We start from the raw sequence: 22220 nt of genomic DNA, 5'->3' as shown, positions 1-22220 counted from the left end.
CATATTTGAAGTCCAACTTTAAAAGATAAGACGACTGCTTCAAAGACCATTAGATGAAATCACACCCCTGCATTAAGCGCTTAGTGTGGACATAACAAGATCCAAGTCATCACCATGCTACATACGTTGCAATCAAAAACACATGCTGGAACACACGTTTATAGCATGACACAATAAAGATAACTTTCTAAAACTGGATTTTAATACTGCGTACAGAAAATGCATTGCCCATGGCATTAAAATTACAGTGAATTTTGCCAAAATCTGAAATACGCCTCACTCAATTCCGTACAAGACCTGTGTTTAAATTCAACAAATTTAGTGATGAAAGCACCTGTTTACCTGCATTTGGCGGAGGGGGCCTGCCAGTTGTTCTGTTAGTTTGGGCATTTCACTAGACTGGAAAGAAGGAGAAGAGAATGTCCAAGACTTCTATTATCCTTTTGGAACTAAAATTCTGTCACAAGTGGCAAACCGATCTACAAGGCCAGAATGAAACGAGCAAAAAGCCTAAAATGTTTTCTGGATCATGCTCAATGATTCTTTACTGGTCTTATCTTTGAAAGGAAGGATGCCAATAAAATGATAAAATCCAGTGAAAGTGCTTGAGTCCTTTCCCTCTCAGTGAAATTTTATTCTCTAACCCGGCCTTTTCCAACTTTTTGATCATGGAAGAGCCCTGGAAGTGGGCCGGAAATTATGTCAGTTGGCCGCATCTCCCTGCCCCACCCGAGGAGGACTGGGGAGGGGGGAGAGGTGGTCTGAGGCAGGAGCAGATGTCCAGGTTTCATCCCCTTTCCCAGTTGCGGTGACCACATGAGAACATAACCCATGCACCAATGGAAGTGGCTGGTTCTCTACTTTACTGGAATAGCTTGTGGCCGAGTCCATTAAAACAGGATACAGAGAAAGACTGGGGAGGTCTCAAGGAGCCCCAGGGCACCCTGGTTATGAGTCCCTAGTTTCAAACAGCCAGTATATTATAACAAATCAATTACTAAACCATTAGGCTACTATTGCATAACATAATTAACAACACTTTCTAGATATTATACAGTCAATGGCTATAAATAAAGCTCGCCACCAAGTCTACGTTTTGGCCATAAGTTCTTGGAAAGAGAAAAAAGAACAGAAAAATATCAGCAAGCTATTTTTCCATCTATTGAATAAAGGCTGCACACAATTGTCTGCAGACACACTGTGGTTCTTCCAGGCCCTGCTTCCTACACTACAGTCTCTCATCCCAACTGAAGAGCTGTTTTCAAAGGCAGGAGAACCTAACTTAGACGACAGGATAAAAATAATGTCCACAGTAGCAATAAAAGAAGCTATTCTGAAGCGGGAGCTATTTTGACTATCATGAGCCTCATCCATTTGTTTGTACTACCAGCTTCTATATAGTCTGCTTCCCAAGCTGTCATGCCTTTAGGGCCTCCTCAGGTAAGGATGTAAGTGGACCAACTAGTCCAGTATCCTGACCCATCCATTAACTAAACCAGGCTTTCTCAACCAGGGTTGCATAAAACCTAGGGGCTTCCTGACGGCCCTGGGAGGATTTCCCAAATGGGTCGTGATTAATTTTTAATATATTTTTTAAAATGTGTTAAGCATTTATCAAGTTATGTGACTGTATATGGTCATGTTGAGCCCCCCCCTCACAAAATGGCCGATGGGCCTGGAGGGGTGGGAAGGGGAGGGGCCCTGGATGGGCATGTGCACAGCTACACTTCCCAGCCATATTTTGCATGACTGCACCACTTCTGGTGTTTCTAAAAGCCTGAAGAATGTTTCAGGGGGTTCTCAATGGTAGGAAACTTGAGAAAGGCTGAAATAGTTATTCTGGAAGGCCAACAAATAAGTCACAGAGACCAAATTCTCCCTCCTGTAGCCCTCTAGAAAGGTGATACTCCTGCATGTGAAGGCTCCCTTAGTCATCATTACTAACAGTCCCAGATGGGTCTATCTTTCACAACATTATCTACGCTCTTTTAATATCTGTGGTAGTGGCCGTAACTACATCTACAGGGAGTGAATTCCTCAATTTAACTACTCTTAGCTCACACTCTTGGATTACCTTGACCCTTCAACCTATGCATCTGAGAAGCAAAAGGAAAAATTTTGCAAGTGAGAAAACAGATGAATATTTCTCTATAGCAAGAATATATAGGGCTGGAACAGATGCCCCCCTCCCCATCTTCATAGATGTAGTAAAAGGTATCTTGGCTGTGACATGTTTATCTGGGATGCGATAAGGTCAAGGATTGAATTAATTCACAGTATTATTTTAACTAAATTGGCCTCTCTGGCTTGGAAATAAGCACAAAATAAAAATCTAATGGCTCAATTTTAGGATTCCCCAGTTGTACACAATGAACTCACATTTTCTTGGAATACAAAGCAGCTTAGCAAAGCTGTAGCTTGCTCAGCAGATAAGTCGTTGAAAAGGCCATTGAACATCATTTCTGTCAGCAAGAGCTCATCTGCACTGTAAGAGGAGAAAAATTAAAGAAGCGGTAGCATTAGAAATCTCTGGAAGGCTCTCTAGTTTTAAAATCAGCTTTCAAGAATAAGTGAGTAGGTTTTTTGTGGAACACAGTATTATTTGAATAATACATCATTTGAACATTTTACTACCTTATCAACTGGAAATTTAGAGAAAGTAAAGTGAAAATATCTAATCTAGTCTAGATACTGTCATAATTCTCATTCACAGGATACCAGAAGATTGAAGAGGTCCTGAGAAACAAAGTCAGGAAAGCAGGAGTCAAGACAGATTAAAGGTAAAGGTATCCCCTGTGCAAGCACCGAGTCATGTCTGACCCTTGGGGTGACGCCCTCTAGCGTTTTCATGGCAGACTCAATATGGGGTGGTTTGCCAGTGCCTTCCCCAGTCATTACCGTTTACCCCCCAGCAAGCTGGGTACTCATTTTACCGACCTCGGAAGGATGGAAGGCTGAGTCAACCTTGAGCCGGCTGCTGGGATTGAACTCCCAGCCTCATGGGCAAAGCTTTCAGACGGCTGCCTTACCACTCTGCGCCACAAGAGGCTCTAGATTAGATTAGCTTGCAATAAAGTGTTGAAAAATTGGAGGCGATTTAACTAAAAAAGGACAGGATCTACAAATTTCAGTAAACTAAAGCCAATAAACAAGCTTAGCTGAGTTCATGTATTGGGAAATAAAACAAGGTGTCGTTATGTCACACAAAGGGCCATATTAATCTTCCAAGCTACCATGTGGACATCTCTGATGTTTGCCATATATTTCATATATTGCTTACTCTACAGGCTAAACAAAGGTGGGGATGTGAATTGGTATAGTATAGCCAATTCTTGTCAGATCTTGGAAGTTAAGCTGGGTCAGGATGCAGAGAAAAACTTTGCAGAGGAAAACAATGGCAAACCACTTCTGCTTAATAGATAACCCTGTGTGGTTGTTGTAAGTTGGCCGCAACCTGACAACACTTTACACGCACACAAAGATGGCCCTGAACTGGATGGGGGCCCAGGCTAGCCTGATCTCATCAGATCTCAGATGTTCACTCTGGTTAGTCCTTAGGTGAAAAGCCACCATCAGGTAATGGCCGTAAGGAGCCATCATCACAAAACCTCCCATGGCTCACAGAAACAGTTGTGTGGTTCTGTCTGGATACTAGACTTCAACATGCATCTGACAAAACAGGCTCAGATTTAATAAAGTGAAAGCACAGTCTTCAGGAAATTGTGCTTTCCCCTCCTGCAACAGTTTAACACTAGTCCTCCTAGGATTCAGCATTCGTACATTTTCCTATAATTTAAACCGTGTTCTGTTTTGCTTTCAGGCTACAAGGGGTGATCCCTTGAGTCGGATGTGACTGAAATGAAACAGTTCTTGCGTGTCCAACAACATGAGCCAAAGAAGCACAGAAAAAAATGATCATGCAGTGGGAAAAGAAATTCATGTTTCACTCAAAGATCTTCGGGTGAAATACAATTAAATTTCGGCTTCCACTGCACCTTCCTTGATTCTGTAGAAAGCGGGAAAGTGCCTATAAACATAGGAAACCCTGCAAAATATCTGAATGCTTATTTGTCTTTTTCTACAAGAGCCACACCGTCTGTTACCTGCTGATTTCACAAGCGACTCGCCCTTTCATCTCAATGACATCAGAAGAGGTGGCAAAGCCCAACCTTCGCAGAACCCTTTTACGACATTTGAGTTCATCCATCTGTAGAACTGTCCTGGCTTTCTTCAGTTCCCGCTTAGCCGCTTTAATATCCACTGCAATCTAAAGATAGAAAGACACAGGGGTTCTTGTGTATGTGGTGTCAGACACGGGGATGGTGGAGACCCCCTTGCTTTCTGAAAAAGCAGCCATACAAGGCATACAATGAAGCAGGTGAACAAAATAAATTAGAAACAAGCTGTATGTGATCAGCTGACCTGCCTCTCAATAATCATAAGGGGTGTACAAGTTTTTTTTTAATTGTATTTTTTAGGTCAGGCCTTTTGCCCCCCCCCCCCCCCCTCCAATTTGGTATTTCCAAAAAATCCTGGATCCCAATAAGGGTTCTGGACCCAGATCCAGGCTCTAATAAATCCAAGAAGAAAAATAGACGATTAAAAAGAAAAAAAAGGCTGGCTTGGATTTTCCTACAGCCTGCTTTAAACCATGCTACAGGTGAAGCCATCTCCAGGACCTCAAGGCCTCGGATCCTGGATCTGGCTCCTTCTGCAGTGTAGTTTAAATCAGGCTGCATGAGAAGTGAGCTTCTGGATTTGTGTGCTGTGGGGAGATCATTCCCCGAGGTATGCAGATCCTGGCTGGGACAACTTCTCTGCATGAGAAGACAGCTCCCAGCCAAATCAGCAGGAACACCCCAGCATAGCCAGTCCTGATCCTCAGGCTGTCTACTGCAGAAGCCCAACAAACAGCTGAGGGGTGGAAGCAATCTGCTTCTGCCTCCACTCTGTTTTCAGATTTACCAGTAATTCTGGGGTTTGAGTGGGGAAGGGATTTCCCCGATAAAACCAGGTACATTTGAGATGCCAAAGTATGCCCCCCCAAATACCAATAAGATGTTTTTTAAAATCTATTTTCAGCTCCAGTAGACCCAAACGCAGACCCCTAATAATCATCTGAAGATTTTCTAACTGGCCGCTGTACATTCCAAAGTGCACAGCCAAATGAACCAGAATCTGCTAAACAAATTCTGGAGAGAGAAAAAGACTGTGGGAAAGTATCCAGAGGAATGACGCTCTGGGCTGGATCCTACAACTCCCTTCTGCTACGCAAACTGGCTCCTCTGGAGGAAAGCCTCTCACTTAGGAGAAGGGAGCTGCAGGATTCAACCTCCGGTTAACTACTATTACATTAAGCACCTGAAATGGCCATTTCTTACCTGTGCTTTTCGTTCACAAAGCTTGTACACAGTTTCCAAATTAGGATCGTTGTGAAGCGGGTGAGAATACATACGGTGCTCAAAGGCTTCTATCTTCTGGATTACTTTTTTCAGACCCGGATCTTTGATGCCCATGTCATCAATGGGATCCAGCAATGGAACTCCATCAGGAAAGCGTTTTTGGACTTCCTTAAGAAAAAGTTAAACATTTTGTTAAAAAAAAAGCAGCTTGCCTGTCACAAGGACAGGGTTGCAAAGTAAAAAAACTCCTGGATGCGACTCTTGTAAAAAGAAAGGTAGGATCCAATGCCTCATCTGTTTCTGGAGCAGATAATGCCCCACCACTCCCATTATTTGAGAGAAAAACTATCTTAAGGTTTGCACAGAGTTAAAATATTGGATTTTACATGGCTGAGAAAAAAGCTCTGTGTTACGGGCCTCTTAAATACTCAAAAGTTTAAAAGCCTTTTTGCAAGAAAGGCCCTCAAAGTGTTCCCCAACCCCTGGTCGACGGACCGGTACTGGGCCGTGGAGCCCTCGGTACCAGGCCTCAGCGGGGAGGGGGGAGGCGCCGGCGCTAGCACACTGGCGGGCGCAAACATACAGGCACGGCAGCTCTGTTCCTGTGTGTTTGCACGCGCCGGTGTGCTGGCGCCTGTGCCTCCCCCCCTAATGATGAATGTATCAAAACAATGTATAACTTACTTTTGAAAGTAGACATGGAAAACGAACAGGTCAAAGAATGTATGGTTAAAGGGCATCAACACTTTGGTTATAATATACAATTAGAGAAATGGGAAAATATGTGGAAAAGAGGGATCAAATTTACTCTGAAAGAAAACTTCTACAAGATGATGTACAGATGGCATTTAACGCCTGTGACTTTAAGTAAAATCCATAAGGGAATGGCAAATGCTTGCTGGGAGTGTAAAGAAATTCCAGGCACTTTTTTCCATCTTTGGTGACTTATGGCAAAGGTAAAAGATTTTGGGTACAGATATATGATGGAATAAATTCCAGTTTAAACCAGAGGCACTCTTGCTAGGATTAACAGACAAAGAAATGGATAAGCGATAATACAGGGTAAGAATACAGGGTAAGAACAGCAAGGATTGTTTTTGCTAAGAAATTGTAAGATCCACAAATACTGAGGATAAAAGACTGGCTATTTAGACTAAGAGAGCTTGCGGAGATGGCAAAACTAACTACTTTATTGAAAGAAAACTCAGGAACTCTCTTCACACAACACTGGAAGCCCCTGCTGGGATTTCTGCGACAGAGAGACAAAAAATGAATTACTAACTGAACGCTTTGAAAACTAAGTTTAATAGATTTAATAAGAGAATATAAATGCACTAAAGGATTGAACTTCTAGGAGACAGAGGAGAAAATAGAAAACAATTATGGTATAATGCTCTTGCAGGAAATGGTACTGTTAACATTATTATTTTGTCTGGTGCTTTGTTTGGGTTTTTTTGTTGTTCTTCTCTCTTCTTCTAAGACTTTATTTCGCTGTGCTATCTTTTATTTTTACTAAAAATAACTTCAAAACAGTTTACCTGGATTGACTTCAATACGCTCTGCCTGTTGTCAAGAGGCCTCAGGTCTTTGGGTATGTAAAGTCGAACACTGCTGATTGCAGACAGAAGATGCACGAGAACAGGAACAACCTATTAAAACAGACATTGATGAGCAAGTTAAAAGCATCCCTACTATCTTGAGGCTGCTATGTGGCTATGACTATTTCCGGAAAGAATGCACTTAGAAGTACTCTGTTGTGTTAGAGATGTTCTAAGACAGGGGTAATCAACCTACAGTCCTCCAGATGTTCATGGACTACAATTCCCATGAACCCCTGCCAGCAAACGTTGGCAGGGGCTCTTGGGAATTGTAGTCTATGGACATCTGGAGGACCACAGGCTGACAACCCCTGTTCTAAGAGACAAGAAACAGGGTTTCCCCCCCTTAATTCCTGACCAAGGACAACAAAACTTCCCGTCTTTAACAGAAACCTAAGCATTTCTAAAGGCATGAGGGTTATGCACTGACCCTGTCAAGTGACTGTTCTATGGTTACAAAAGCAAGGCCACTTACCAACCCATTTTGTCATAACTGACTGGTGTTGCAAAGAGCTGTCCCCCAAAGTCAACCTTCAGTGCAGAAAGTTTTCAGCGATCAACTTTAACTTCAGCTAGTTGGCACACTATTTTGTGGGAGACCAAGGTGTGAATCCCTGGGCTGCCACGCAGGCTCCCTGGAAGGCTGTGGACCAACCATTCCCTCTCAGCCAAGCCTACTTCACAGAAGTACACGTGTGGTTTGCATCTCACAAAGAACCAACTCCTATCACTCTCTTGAGGAGGTGCCTGGCACAGGCCACCAACTGCCTGTGCTAGGTCTCTGGACCCTACTATCTACATTCCCAAACATCTACCCTGGAGCCTGTCAAAAGTTCATTCTTAAAAGCCAGCAGGCGTTTCTGCCACAGGCTCTCTAGAGCCCCTTTGACACACCCACGCTCTACAGCTGATAGGAATCTGCAACACAGAGGAATTGGAATGAGTTTAGCAAAGCAATCTGCCCATCAGGAATTAAAATTATTTAAGGGGGAAGGCTGCCTTTCTCCAGTGCGAGGGAATGTTTGCTGCTGGATTGCTCAATCCCAATTCCTGCTAAACTCATTTCCTACTGATTTACTAAATACGTTCGAAGGGAATGAAGACCTTCCAAGAGGACAACACGCTATGTAGCCCCTCCCCACCCCGAAACAAAAATACTCACTGTTCTTTTCTTACCCCAATATACAAAGCAGGTCTAATGCCCACTATGCATTTGCACAAGTGAACAAAAAAAGGCTTTAAATGATCATAAACCAAAACCATTACCGCGAAGAGACTCTTCAGAAGGGCAGCTGGGTGGGTCTGCAACAAAAGAACGCTTTGGCTCTAAGGCGCTCCTGGTTTCGAGTCTAAAATCACTGTGTCGTTTTCTGGAAGTCAGACTCTTCCTCAGAGTAACCTACCTCAAAGGAGTATCATGAAAGTAACTGCAATAGCCTGATGAGCGCTACCTAGCTTTCCTTGGAGAAAAAAGGGGCAGGGTACAAATACGACAGGCAAGTCCATTCAGTTGAAGGTATTTTAAATACATGAGGCCCCTTCGAGAACCACTTATAATATTTATAACTTGGCATTTATAACTTGGCATGACGAAAGTCTCTGGGGGGCTCAAACTCAGCTACTGCCCCAATCCGGTCTTCCAGTAACGCTCAGGGACAGAATGTGCCTCACATATGGCAAACTGGAATAGTTTAGTTATGGCCAAAAAAAAAAAACAACCAAAAAAAAAAAAAACCCAGACCACTTTTTTAGAAAAGGACTCAGAAGAAGCTGTCAGCTCTATACTGGAATGAAGAGAAAGGATAACATCTTTAATATTTAATGGCTGAAAGGGGATTGGGGGGGAATAAGGATTTTTTTCTGGTTAAGTCAAGAAACAGTTTAACAGACTCTCACAGGCTGCCTGAAAATGGGGTAAGCACAATTGTTGAAGGCTGATCTGGGATTTAACAATGAATCCTGCTCTAAGCTTGAATAATCTCGAGGAAATTTTTCCGAAAGGAAGCTACAGCCTAAAAGTCCTAAATCACTTTGTTTATACATTATGCACTTTCGGAAAGGGCAAACCCCGCCCCAGTAATGACTAGAACAGGAGCCGCCAAACGGTGGCAGATGTCCAGGGACTACAATTACCATGAGCTCCTGTCAGCAGTTGCCAGTCAATTGGCCCTTCCCTGCTCTTCCTTCTTTTCTTCTGCTTCGTGTCTTAACATTGGCATTCAATTTAATAAAATAAAACAGGATACTGACTTGAGCTAACTTAGACAGCAACATTTCTGAGCCTTATGGGACGGCGGTATAGAAATTCAATCAATCAATAAATTCACCTGAAACTCAACCAAACTTGTTCTATATTATATGAAACAGCAAGTGGAACAAACACTTCTATGTTTTATTCTCTTTGCATTTTCCTGTATACTGCTTTGCGGGCTCTTTAAAGAAGGCTCTATGAAGGGCAGACTAGTCATTTTTAGAACTCACCCCCCATGTGCATGGCAGGGTTTATAACTAACTAGGGACAAAGCCCGTTGCATTTAGGAGCACAACGGGCGCTAGATTGGGGGGTGGGGGGAAGAACTCTGCAGCTGGCTGGTTTATTTACAGATTGTTTTCCATGAACGTAGTAGCAGCACAGGACTCCAGATAGACAAGAGAAAGCTGGCTGAAAGACATCAAGGTAGAGCAGGGATTCCCAACTAGAGTTCTGGGGAACCCTGAGATTATGAGAGAGCTCCCCAGGGGTTACACGGCCTTTCCTAGAAGTTGGGATAGCTATGACATCGCTGGAGCCCATTTCCCCTGTTGCTTTACAGGCCTAGTCACTTCCTCCACAGGGGAAATGGTAAATGATTGATTGGCTGGCTGGGAGGCTCTTGCATCTTCCTTCCACATCCACTTTTCTAAAGGGGCTTCTCAGCACTTCCGGGGTTCATCAAACTCTCAAAAATACTTCAGGGGTTCCTCCATGGTCAAAAAGTGGAAAAAGGCTGATTTCGAGAGTAGTTTCCGTTTTCTTTATTAATACTTTCAAGCACAAACAGGCTTTTATCGATTAGCCACTAGGCTGGATCCTAACACAAACACACCAGCCTGGCCCCTCCCACGAATCAGGCTAATTGGCACAAGGTTTGCGCGTTGCCAGAGACAGGCCTAACAATGGGGTACTCTATTCTCTCTCAGAAGTAGAGCCAAACCATATCGCCAAGCTGCCAAGCAGAGCTACCCTCCACACTGTCTGCTCTTTCCCTGATCCAGACCTGAGCTGTCCTTGCTCCCTCTCTGAGCCAGAACTCCTGCTGTGTTTCCCTCCAGCCTTCCATCCCCTTCTCAAAGGTGACTGGTTGGTAGAGCAGCACTCCCACAGGCTCAAGTGACTGGCTGCTCTCCCCATTCAGGGGCAGGACAGCTTTCTGGCTGTCACAGTGATCCCAGTACTCTTCTGTCTATCCAGCTGCTATTCTGCTCCTACTGCAAAACCAGCAATGATGACTGGGGGACAGTTTGATTCTCCTGCTCCTCAGGCCCAATCTCAAATCACTATGCCTACCTCAGGTCTACTTAGCACAGTGTGTGGCTGTCCTGCTCCCAACCTTCCTCGTGACTTTTACTACTGAAACCAGACAAGCAAGAGGTCTCAAAGCACTCATTCTCCCCTCATCCGCTGAAACTGATCCTGCAGAATGCCCCTCCTTATAGGGACTCCCCTGAAAGAGGGGGAGAAATACATTCAGTGGACTCACAGACTGGCCTTCTCAGCCACAAGAGCTCTAAACACTTTCCAGACCACTTAACTCTGCCATAAATTAGCTTTACAAATCATTTGTCTATGAAAAGAACCCGCCCGCCCTTGAGATGAAAAGTCCCAGCTGCCCAAGACTACGTTGACTATACTCCATTCACTTATCTGCCTCCACATCCTTAAGAAAACTAGAAAGCCACACTTCTGCCAAGACATTAAAAATGTTTATACTGTCACATGAGTGAGATCAGCTCTTTCAAAAACAATTAAATTGGGTGGGGCGGGGTGGGGCGGGAGATATTTACCTGCATCTCTCCTTTCTCATTGGGCTTTGCAGGCTTGGCGGCCTCAGTAGCAGAATTTTTCAAGCTTTCTTTGCTACAGTGTAGGAGGACTTCGACAACGTACAGAGGGTCCAGGTCACCAGAATTAGGCTGCAGTGGTAGCACAAAGACAAAACAAAAATACAGTCCCCCAAACAGGTCAGTAAGAGCCATTCTTCAAAGAAGTGAGAAGCATGAAACCTGAACCCTTGCATTCGCCTCTTTCTTTCCTAGGAAAAACTGAAAACATTTAATGCAAATCCTGATTGCTTCTTCAGATAGCCGATAGATACCTCATTCTATGGAACCATTTTGACATCCCAGGCCAACTTTGTGTGTGACCAGAACAGGCTGGGATGAAAGTCCTTGGGGTTGCATGCTTGTTCCCCTGCTGCCAAGCAGAATTTGTTATGACACCCAAATCAGGGGAAAATAAGGTCACTTCTCTTGCTGACAAACCAAGATTCTAAACTCCATCTTAATCCTGGTTTACAATTCACTCGAGCAGGACATAACCAATGTGTTGCTCCAAACCAGGAAATGTTTAATCTCTGCCCTGTATACACAACACAGGAGGAGAGAATGAGGATGACTTTGCCTCATTCTTATGAATGGATACCAGTTTTATGCAACATCTGAATACTTGGCTCCTTATGACTTTCGCTGTGCCAGAGGGTGGTGGAAACGGTAAACACAATTCTTAACTTGGGATTCCCCCAGTATAACCCTAGTGTGCCTCCTTGGAAGTAAGTCCCTTCTCCGGTGGGCGGGGCTTACTCCCAAGCTCGGTGTGCATTCAGCTGGAGCCTTATGGTATCGCTATGCAGACTGAGCTGTTTGCACTCCTCCCTCCCTCCTCACTGCCAGAGGATGGGCTCTCATTCCAAGACTGCCTGTAAGACTCCTTCACAGATCAAGAAATCTCTGTGGCACTCCATTCTCTTTTAATCTTCTCGCTTCTAGCCACTATCCCATAAACATGCAGCTCTTACCACCCTAGGAGAGGAAGGACCGAAGCCGGTGAAGCAGGCTGTTGGCAGCCTTCATGTTCTGATGTAACGTAGCAAAAAAGCGAATTAGGAGGGGGGGGCACACCGCTGGAAACTTGGATGTTTGCTTTGTTTTTGGCAAGTTTCCCCTTGATATAAATGATCAGATTTTTTTTTTTTTTTTTAGATCGAAGACAGACAGAGAGGGAACTGGAAAAAGAAAACAGGCAAGGCAGAACTTGGCTGTTTTTCCCTACAATGATCCAACAGCGATCCACGTTGCTTGGTTGGCCTCAGTAGCCAGCGATTATTTATGGTTGTCCCTCCCTCCTGAATCCATTGACATGAGCAGAAATCTCAGCAGGTTAGTCATACTCTGACTTCATGCCAAGCTTCGGAGGCACTCAAACAATGAGATTCTCCTTCCTGATTCTGAGGGTCAAAGAGACTGCTGTGTGTCTGTCCACATGTCTTGATTACACACGTGTCCTACCCATTCACATCTCAACTGGAGGAAGACAGGGGATTGTAGTTGTTAACAACAACAAAAGGCATGCCCCAGAGGAGAACTAAACTCTGTGCTCGCCCCCCTCCCTTTATTTTGTTGTGCTCTCCCTCCTCTTCTTCCCCTACCTTTCTTCCAAGCTCTTACAGAACCTAAAGAGAAGAACAGAATCTGGCACTAACATCCAGCAAAGTGAAAGGAATATTCAGGGGGAATGATCTCACATTTTGTGCTGCATGATGGGGTGGGTGGGTGGGTGGGGGTACCGGAAAGATCTGTGGTTACCACTAGCAACTTGGAGATCATATCTGCCGAGCTCTGAAGTGATCCATGACGTCACTTCTGATGACCAGGAGGATGGAACAAGAGCTCTGTGATGGGCCCAAATTTAAAAGGCCAGCATCAGAATCATATCATGAAATAGCATCATTTTAGGCAGTTTGTGGCCTACTTTGTTTTGATACAGGAGAAGATGGCTACACCAAAGGCAGAGAGATTCCACCCTTAAAAAAGCAGTGGTATAGGAGAAGAAAATTTTTATTCAGTTAGATTGCCCCTATGCATCCTGCATTTACTTCCTTAGGGGGAAACCTATAAAACTGCATATCTGAAACAGTTCCCACAGCAGCAGACCTGCAGATTGTGGAAACTGCTTTGGCTATACAGCTTTACAGAGCCCTCCCATGAAGAAGCATATGCTGGACGTGTAGGGACAATATAACTGAATTTTGTTCTGGTTTTTTGCCTAGTACACCAATGCTTTGGACGGTTTTGCCCTTATATTTTCCTTTGAAACAAAACAGAACACAGGGCTGGAAGCAGAATACTGAAGACACTGCAAAAATTTGACACCGTATCAGATATTTTAAAGATGCCTAGTTGTAAACAGAAACACATGGCTTGGCCTTTGTTAGATTACCCAATAATCAAAGTATTTATTCATGAAACACAGTTGCAAGTAATACTGTCTTATACCGTACAAAAATATATATATTTACAGCAGCTGTTTTAATTTAGGCTTACAGATTTCTGTTTACTTGTGTCATATGAACTGCATTTGAAAATGCAATCCATATGTGGGAAAGCAGCTTTAAGCCAACATTGAAAAACATGTGCTGTTTACTCAAACCTGGAACGGGCTGACATACGCATAAAGTACTCTAAAGGGACACAAAACAAGTTGAATTGCATTACATCATCTACACCGGTCACATTTTGCAACAGGTAGCCGGGAAGCATCAGTCAGAAAATTCCCGACTCCATGCTATATTACAGGCTTTGGGTTTCTTGACAATGCTGAAGGGTTTCCCAAATGGGTGGGGGTTAATTGATTTTTCACATTTAAAAAAGAAATTGCTAACTTTTATCGGGTTATATGACCATATAGGGCCATGGTCATGTCAACCTGACCCCCAAAATGGCCAATGACAAGCCTGGAGGAGTTGGGAAGAGGAGGGTCCCCGGGTGGGTGTGTACACAGTTATGCTTCCCAACCATATTCTGCAAGATCATGACACTTTTGGGGTTTCTTGAAGTCAGAAGAAAGTTTCAGGGGTTTCTCAATGGTAAAAAAATTGAGAAAGCCTGCTCAATTGACAACAATGAAACAGCCTGTAGGGTTAAAATTCAGAATGTGTACTTTTATGTTGCTGCTGTGGAAACAAGGGCCTGCAGGGTATTTTCACCTTGATCTTTGGCAGCCCAGCTAGATTCCCCAAAGCTAGGTCTAAGGGCCACAAAAATGATGGTCTGCCATGACTCTCCTATTCACTGTCAAAGCATAGACATCTTAATCTTATCGCAGTTCCCTTATAAAGATGAAAAATCAGTGATCTGAGCAGAAATGTTAAGAATAAGAGGGCAGAATGGAGGATCAAGCCCCACAGTAGAAAGTAAAATGCAAACCCGGATTTTAAAAACAAACAATGATTCAACATTAGGTATCAAAAGAAGTTCAATCTCCTGGGTAACAGGGATGCCAGAATGAGTGCTCTAAAACTCTATGGCAGAGATAGCCAAAAGTTGTTCTCCACATGTCTGTGGACTACAATTACCATGAGCCCCTGCCATCAGCATGCTGGTTTATGATTTCTTTTGTCAAATTCCAGTCATCGCAAAGAAGTTCAAAGCCCAAAATGACATGACCTGCTGCAGCTAACTGTACACTGTGGGCATTGAGAGGCCAACTTTCTATACAAAGAGAAAACTGAACTTGCTCAGGAGATTGGGATCCTGTCTTTTCACTGACAAATGCTGCAGGATTCCCTTGTTCAAGAAGCAACAAATAGTTGACAAAGTCCTCAACAGAGCTGTAAGAGGAAGGACTATAAAAAAAAGTCAGCCAGCAAAAGGTAAAAGCATGAATGAGGTCATGTCTACCCTGCGGAAAGGAATTAGTGTGCAGTAACAGGATTTGTATTAAAATATAAGTGGAGCGGGACTCGGAGACAGCCAGAATTCACTATATTTGACAACATGCAACAGATCATCTTTCTGGCTAGACAGCACACAAAAGACATTTTGGTGCACTCCTTGTAAAGGAGTTTTTTAGGGGAAGGGAAGATCAAGAGATAGAGATGGTTAGGTTAAGTTGTTTGCATAAAACCTAAAGCAGTGCCTACTGTAAACGAAACCAAAATATGGAAATGAACATCTTTTTGCCATCCTTGGAACAAAGTAACCCACTAGACTCGGTGGGACTGACTTTCTAGACCAGGCAGCATTCCTTGGATTATATATATGAGATTACATCCCATTATGATGAACCTCTTGTGACGCAGAGTGGTAAGGCAGCAGACATGCAGTCTGAAGCTCTGCCCATGAGGCTGGGAGTTCGATCCCAGTAGCTGGCTCAAGGTTGACTCAGCCTTCCATCCATCCGAGGTCGGTAAAATGAGTACCCAGCTTGCTTGCTGGGGGGGGGTAAACAGTAATGACTGGGGAAGGCACTGGCAAACCACCCCGTATTGAGTCTGCCATGAAAACGCTAGAGGGCGTCACCCCAAGGGTCAGACAAGACCCGGTGCTTGCACAGGGGATACCTTTACCATTATCTTTACCCATTAAGAAGCAAAGACTGCAGTATACTAGCGTGAGGGGCCATCTAAGAAAGAACAAGAATGTGAGTATAAATTATCACTTTGGAACAAAGTTCATGTATATGTTTATGTCCCTGTGGAAAGGCCATTGGGTATTTCTTTTACCTTAACGTTGGATTTCTTGGAGAAGTTGACCACCACGCCCCAGCCAAAATAATCATCTTCATTTTTCACCTTATAAAAACAAAACAGAACATGACACTCAAGTATAACAGTGCTGTGCCTGTAGTAAAGTCTGACCTAAGGGATTTTAAAGAATTACAAGTAGAGATCAGAAAATTGTAGGGAAGAAAGCAGCAAATACCATGATGACTTATATGCGGCATTAGAACAAACCCGGTACTTATAGTTCAAGGAAATTTGAAATTCTTTCTTGCCCCAAAACTTTATAAAACCAGTCCTAAATCAAGTGGAAATGCTTCTTACTGACCACTACAATTACATTTATATATTATATACGCAATTAAATAAGCTATGTGCAAAAGTGTCAATCAAATAAGGGACATTTATTTAGAGACAATCCACCACTCATTGACTAAGAAGAAACACAAATGGGTCCACAAAAGCACATATTCTGAAGCAGGATATGTACAGCAGCAGAGAATTTTTTTAAGGATAGCGTTTCAAAATAAAACAGCTAAGTAATCCTGGTAAATGTTGTTAATATGTATATGTTAAAATCACAGGCTCCAAGCTTAAATAAAAAGCTTCTGTTCTACATTACCTAAATATAGATTTGAAACACAAAGCTGCTAAAAAGAGAGTTACTTACTTTTACCAGCCTGCCTGGTTGTAAAAATGGCAAGCAGTACTTTGGCTTGTGAATATACTCTTCAATTTCCTTCCCCAGTTTAGCAAGTTGTTGCCTGATTTTATAGTAGATGACCACGCTTTCCTCATTTGGAATTTCAATCTCGTTGTACTGCTGCTCTAACTTGTTTATCTCTGCAAACAAATATTTCAAGATAAACTGATTATATCCAAGTCTGCGATGTACGGCACTCCCCTTGTCTCAATAAAGTACACGGCCTGCAAGAAGAGAAATTGCCAGGGGCACAACAAAACCCTGGTTCCCTATACCAGGCTGTTAAGAGAAATAACCGCAGCACAGGGCCTGCACAGGGCCCAAAAGGCAGAGGAAAGGAAGAACTCTTTTGTGCCTTATTGCAATTCTTCTGGGTACTAGACCCATATGTGGAACACTCATGCACTAATGCTTGAAGAGTAATTTGGCTGATGAATATGACCACATAAGAAGACCCCTGATGGATCAGGCCACTGGTCCATCTATTTCACCTATTCTAGGATCCTGTTTTACACAGTGCCCAACAAGACTTGTTCTGACTCTACTCTGAAGAATAAATTTCTGTTTGATTTGTCTTCAATCAGCTTGGTCATGTTTCTTCTTACACGGTGGCCAGCCAGTTCCTCTGGACAGCCAACAACAGGTCACAGAGGTCAAGAATTTCCACTGATGTTACCTCATGGTTCTGCACTGCAGAGGCTTACTGCATTTGAATGTTGAAGGTACCTCTCAGTTAGTATGACTAATAGCCACTGATAGACCTCTCCTCCATGAATCTGTCTAATTCCCTTTTAATAGCTGTTTATTCACAGATAACATTTATATATTTAATTTATTTATTTATATATGTATGTGAAGACAATGGTCTTCAATTGAAAAGGTTGGACTGAGGAGCCCTACCTGCTGGGTCACAAAACCTATACAGACGTCATTTTGACTCCTCTTTCAAAGTAAAATCCTAGAACTATAGAGTTGGAAGGTACCTCCAAGGTAATCCAGTCCAACCCCTGCACAATGCAGGAACTCGCAACTACCTGCCCACTCACAGTGACCCCAATTTCATTGAAGACCACTGCACTTAGGATCTGCTGCAGTCCCACCTGCAGAAGACACCTGGTACTATATTCAGGTCTGCTTACTGTGCAAAATGGCTGAGAATTTCAACTTTGAAGGAAACAGAGAGAGAATTTCAGTTGAAATTTCCTTCAAAGTAACACAAATAAACCCATCCTCAGTTTTGTGCAAAGCCTGGGATTCCAAAGCTTTTCTTTAAGAGTCCGATCCCATGAGCTTCTGCAGTACCCAGTCGGCCATGGGATACAGTACAAAGGACCTAACAAGACAACACCTTATTCCTTGCGGAAGCAGGACTCCCCCCCCCCCACTGCTCATAAGAAAGGAAGCAAAATTCCTGCCAATCCCTACAAAAAATCCATCTGAAGAATCCCGACTTGCACTACACTTAGGGGAGAAACTATGAGGAGGACCAAGCTGCATAGTTCTCCCCCACTGACCACTGCTTTGAGTGCCAGTTCAATTGCTGCAGAACAGGTTGGAAGTTGGCAGCAAAAGCGATGAAGAACTGCTTCTGAAAACTTACTGTGGCGGGGATCCCAAGAACTGTCCAGCTAGGGGGTTTTTGCTTGTATTCTTTCAAGAGAAGCCCATCTCTGTACCACAAAGCAAGCCACTTTTGAAAGTCTGCTCACTTTCAAGAGCAATTTGTGGTTTGGCAGGAAAATCTGATGATCAAAGGGGAAAAAAGACCTGCTGCACCCACCCTATTTGGGTCCCGGCTCCTGCCACTGATCATGGTTCTTGCCAACTAAGTGGTCATTATTAGCTAGTCACAGGTTAACCAGCTTCGTGGAGAATACTATGCCCTTGGGAAAAGCATTGGGGCATGCCACCAAATGCTTAGGCATTGCACGTAATACTTACTTTCAACCACTCCTGGAATTGCTCTGTAATGCTGGAACTGATAAAATGATTTTTCTAACATATATTCAGGATTAATTTCTTCAACACGCAGCAAATTCAGTACCATGTTGTATGTCAAATGGAACGCACTGTTCAGAGGGTCAGCAGATCCCTAAAACAGACAAACAGACTCTGCAAGATTAGGAAAAGGAGCATCACCTTCTGAAATAATTAAAATTTGGAGCCTAAATGGAACTGGCATCCTATCTCCCAAATTTATATATTCATAATGGACTGCTCTGTTTGAACTGGAGAGGGACAGCCATGTTAATCTCTGGTAGCAAGAATTTTTAAAAGGCCTTTGGCACTCTAAAAACTAGCATTTTAGTGCAAGCTATCATGAGTCAGGGCTTAGTCCAACACAAAAAAACTCTGAATTCTCTACTCCTCCGCCCTCTTCAGCAATTTTCCGGGTACAGATTCAAAAAATGTTTTTTTGTTGACATATCTGGAGAAGTCCGTTCTAAATCACGAAAGCTCATACTGAAATAAATTTTAGTTTTTAAAGTACCACTGGCCTTGTTTCATTTTAATGAGCTCAGAGTTTTGTTAAAAGAAAAAAATATTCCAGGATGTTAATAATAATAATAATAATAATAATAATAATAATAATAATAATAATAATAATGATGATGATGATGATAATGATAATGATAGCATTTATTTCCCGCCACTCTCGGCGAAGCCAGCTCGTGGTAGGTTACAAGCTAAAAATAAAATACAAGTCCCCTAAAAACCCCACTAAAAACACAACAATGAGCAAAATACAAAAACTAGCAACAAACAAAGCGGCAAACCAACCCCCCACCTACCCCCGCTGGGGACTAGGGGAGAACTGCTGGCCACCACTGCTAAAAAGTGGTGCAATATCTTCCCTTCTTTGGGGAGGCCCACAGATCTTCTCTCCGCACTGGCCTCAACCAGAATTAAAAAAAAGAATTCTGCATACATTGAAGATTCCCACTGCCTGCATGAGAATTCTCCAGACAGGGACGCTCCTTTCTACTGACAATAATGATTAGTTGGAAAGGACATACAGGGTCATCTAATCCATGCCCTTGTATAATGCAGGAACTCTCAGGTGACCCCAATTTCATGGCCAAGTGATCCCCTACCCACCAAAAATGTCCAGAATCCAGCCTGGCCTGGAAGAAATTCACCTACCACCCCACAGTGATGACCACCATGCAAGGAAGGGCCACAAGAGACAAACACTGGCACATTCCTTCCTGCCCACCCACTCACTATCTGCCTAAGTTCATAAAATCAGCATTTTATTTTATTTATATTCATATTTATTAACCACCGTCTCTGGACCCAGCCGGCTCATGCCGGTTTACATAAAAATCTTAAAAACCCCACATAAAACAAGTCCAAGATAACCCAAGATGGTGGCAAAGTCTCTATCTGTGGAATATCTCTTTTCTCTCCTTCCCCCCACCCCCCATTTGCAACAGTTTGGTGAGAGCCAGTTTGGTGTAGTGGTTAGGAGTGCGGACCTCTAATCTGGCATGCCAGGTTCGATTCTGCACTCCCCCACATGCAGCCAGCTGGGTGATCTTGGGCTCACCACGGCACTGATAAAACTGTTCTGACCGAGCAGTGATATCAGGGCTCTCTCAGCCTCACCCACCCCACAGGGTGTCTGTTGTGGGGAGAGGAATGGGAAGGCGACTGTAAGCCGCTTTGTGCCTCCTTCGGGTAGGGAAAAGCGGCATATAAGAACCAACTCTTCTTCTTCAACAGCTGTCTCCCCCCCCCCCCGTTGGGGAGGGCAGTTTCAAGTGATGTCTGGCAAGCAAGTCTTTTACAGGGAGGGAGCCAATCTTCCTAGCCCGGCCTTAACCAAACACCTAGCAGAAGAGCTCCATCTTGCAGGCCATCAGGGCCCTTAGCTCTTCCAGCAGCTCATTCCACCAAGTTGGGGCCAGGACTGAAAATACAACTTTTGCACCTCTCAGGTCTTGAGATTTTGCTTCAATATCTACCATACTGATGCAAAGCTTAATATTCTCCTAAATGAAAACAGTCATTGATAACTGCATGCTGTGCACCAACAGCTTTCAAACTTTGTGCCTTATGGGAACCCTTTCCAGCCTGACCTGTTTGACAAGAAGCCCAAACCTTGAGGATGTTCCAAGGGTGCCCGGGTGGCCCAGAACCATGTTAATTCCCCCCCCTCTAATAGAACAAGCATTCCTCTAGAACTGCAGTGAGTGGTTTTCTCAGGCTGCAAGTTGTCTGCTATTACTCAGTCTCATATTTTAACAGGTGGAATAAGCGGCTCAATTCAAGCAGCTGTCAGACAGGTTCAAAGCAAGTGCCTTGTTTATTTTTATTCTTTGAAATATTTGTTCTCTGTCCAACCAAATAGCTCCCTGGCCGGTTTATATAAAATTTTGAGACAAACATAACAAAGTGTAAATAATTTCAACTGCTTAAAAAGGCAAAATTTGGCAACCCAATGGACCCAATACCTTATGGTGGGATGAAGATGGATATTTCAGGGACTTTCAAATGAAAAGAGTACGATTATTTCTTACTGCCTGATTCCTGCCAATTAAAGCATGAAGGTGGTATTCTAAACAGGAACACAGATGCCCTCAGCTTTCCAATTCCTTTAAATTATTTTCTTTAATTAGTCAACTTAAGTATAGCAGAAAAAAAATCACTGTGGGGGTAACACAGTGGCTGACTGGGATCTGGAAGGCCCAGGTTCAAATCTCCACTCTGCCAAGGCATGACCCCGGGCCAGTCACACAAACTCAGCATAGCCTACTTCACAGGGTTGTTGTGAGGATAAAATGGAAGAGAAACAAGTAAGCCACTTTGCGTCTCCTTTTGGAAGGAAAGGGGAGTATAGACAATGTCAATAAATATGACCATAGAATGTTTCCCTCAGGATCCCTATCGTCTTGGATGGGCAGCCCCCTTTCTTCGTTTTTCTTCTTGAGCCGCCCAGTTGTTTAAGCATACATAGATACAAGCTGACCCAGTCTATGAAACTGAAGGAACAACTTTCACCTTTGTCTGATAAAGGCACAAGAGAGGCTGATGGTAATCCAAAATAAACAAACCTTGAATTACAAGGAGTAATGGCCAGGTAGGTACCTAGTATAGGACTTGGAGCTATTTCCCTCAGACTGGATAAGGGTCGCCCCCTTTTTTCTAGAAACTATTTCCTCAGGTTACAGAGAGATCCTTCTTGATCCTCTCACTCCCTCAGCCTCCCTTCCCAGTCAACTCTTAATTCTTAACTGCCATTTTAGCTTTCCTTCCCAGTCAAGTCTCAGTTCTTAATGTGAATTCTAACTGTTACGCCTAACTGCTTCTCTCAACTGCAGAATTCCATTTGAATCCCCTGTTGCTCAAGGCTCTGAGACTGGGTTAAAGCATCAACCATTTTCGGTCCATCACAGATCAATCACTATTTTTTCCAGTAGAGGGATTTGTGCAAAATCTAGACTGCATGAAACTAATTTTATTTCATTCTAATACTACTCCACATTAATTCTGGAGCAACATGAGCGGTTCATCCAGTTTTGCTCTACATCAGCATTCCGAACTATGTATCATGGGTGCTTCATCTGCAAATTAAAACTGCAGTCCTAAGCATGCTTTCAGAGAAGTACAGAGACTCCTGAAACCCAGCGTGACGCATTTTCACATAATTCTCTATTTTCTATTATAGCCTATTTCGGAACATAAACGGATCGTTTTGCTTTCTGCCAAACTCACTCTGGGGGGAAAAAAATCTTTAAATGATACAGTCTGTCTGAAA

At 43.3% G+C, this 22220-nt stretch overlaps 1 protein-coding gene across 1 annotated transcript in view; it reads right to left on the bottom strand.

The window, feature by feature from the left end:
* MTREX (Mtr4 exosome RNA helicase) overlaps nucleotides 1–22220 on the bottom strand; it is a 60193-nt gene that overhangs the window by 5072 nt on the left and 32901 nt on the right. Inside the window, exons 16-24 of the mRNA XM_077347127.1 lie at nucleotides 18401–18551; nucleotides 16427–16599; nucleotides 15760–15828; nucleotides 11045–11173; nucleotides 6941–7051; nucleotides 5382–5570; nucleotides 4104–4267; nucleotides 2380–2485; nucleotides 343–399 (exon numbers count right to left, since the gene is read on the bottom strand). Coding sequence (XP_077203242.1) covers nucleotides 343–399; nucleotides 2380–2485; nucleotides 4104–4267; nucleotides 5382–5570; nucleotides 6941–7051; nucleotides 11045–11173; nucleotides 15760–15828; nucleotides 16427–16599; nucleotides 18401–18551 — 1149 coding nt within the window. The remainder of the gene's footprint in view (nucleotides 1–342; nucleotides 400–2379; nucleotides 2486–4103; nucleotides 4268–5381; nucleotides 5571–6940; nucleotides 7052–11044; nucleotides 11174–15759; nucleotides 15829–16426; nucleotides 16600–18400; nucleotides 18552–22220) is intronic.

The sequence above is a fragment of the Paroedura picta genome, chromosome 7, assembly GCF_049243985.1.
Source record: "Paroedura picta isolate Pp20150507F chromosome 7, Ppicta_v3.0, whole genome shotgun sequence".
NCBI classification, from domain to species: domain Eukaryota; kingdom Metazoa; phylum Chordata; class Lepidosauria; order Squamata; family Gekkonidae; genus Paroedura; species Paroedura picta.
Note: the sequence above shows the minus strand (reverse complement) of the source record. Positions and strands in the feature narration are given on the sequence as shown.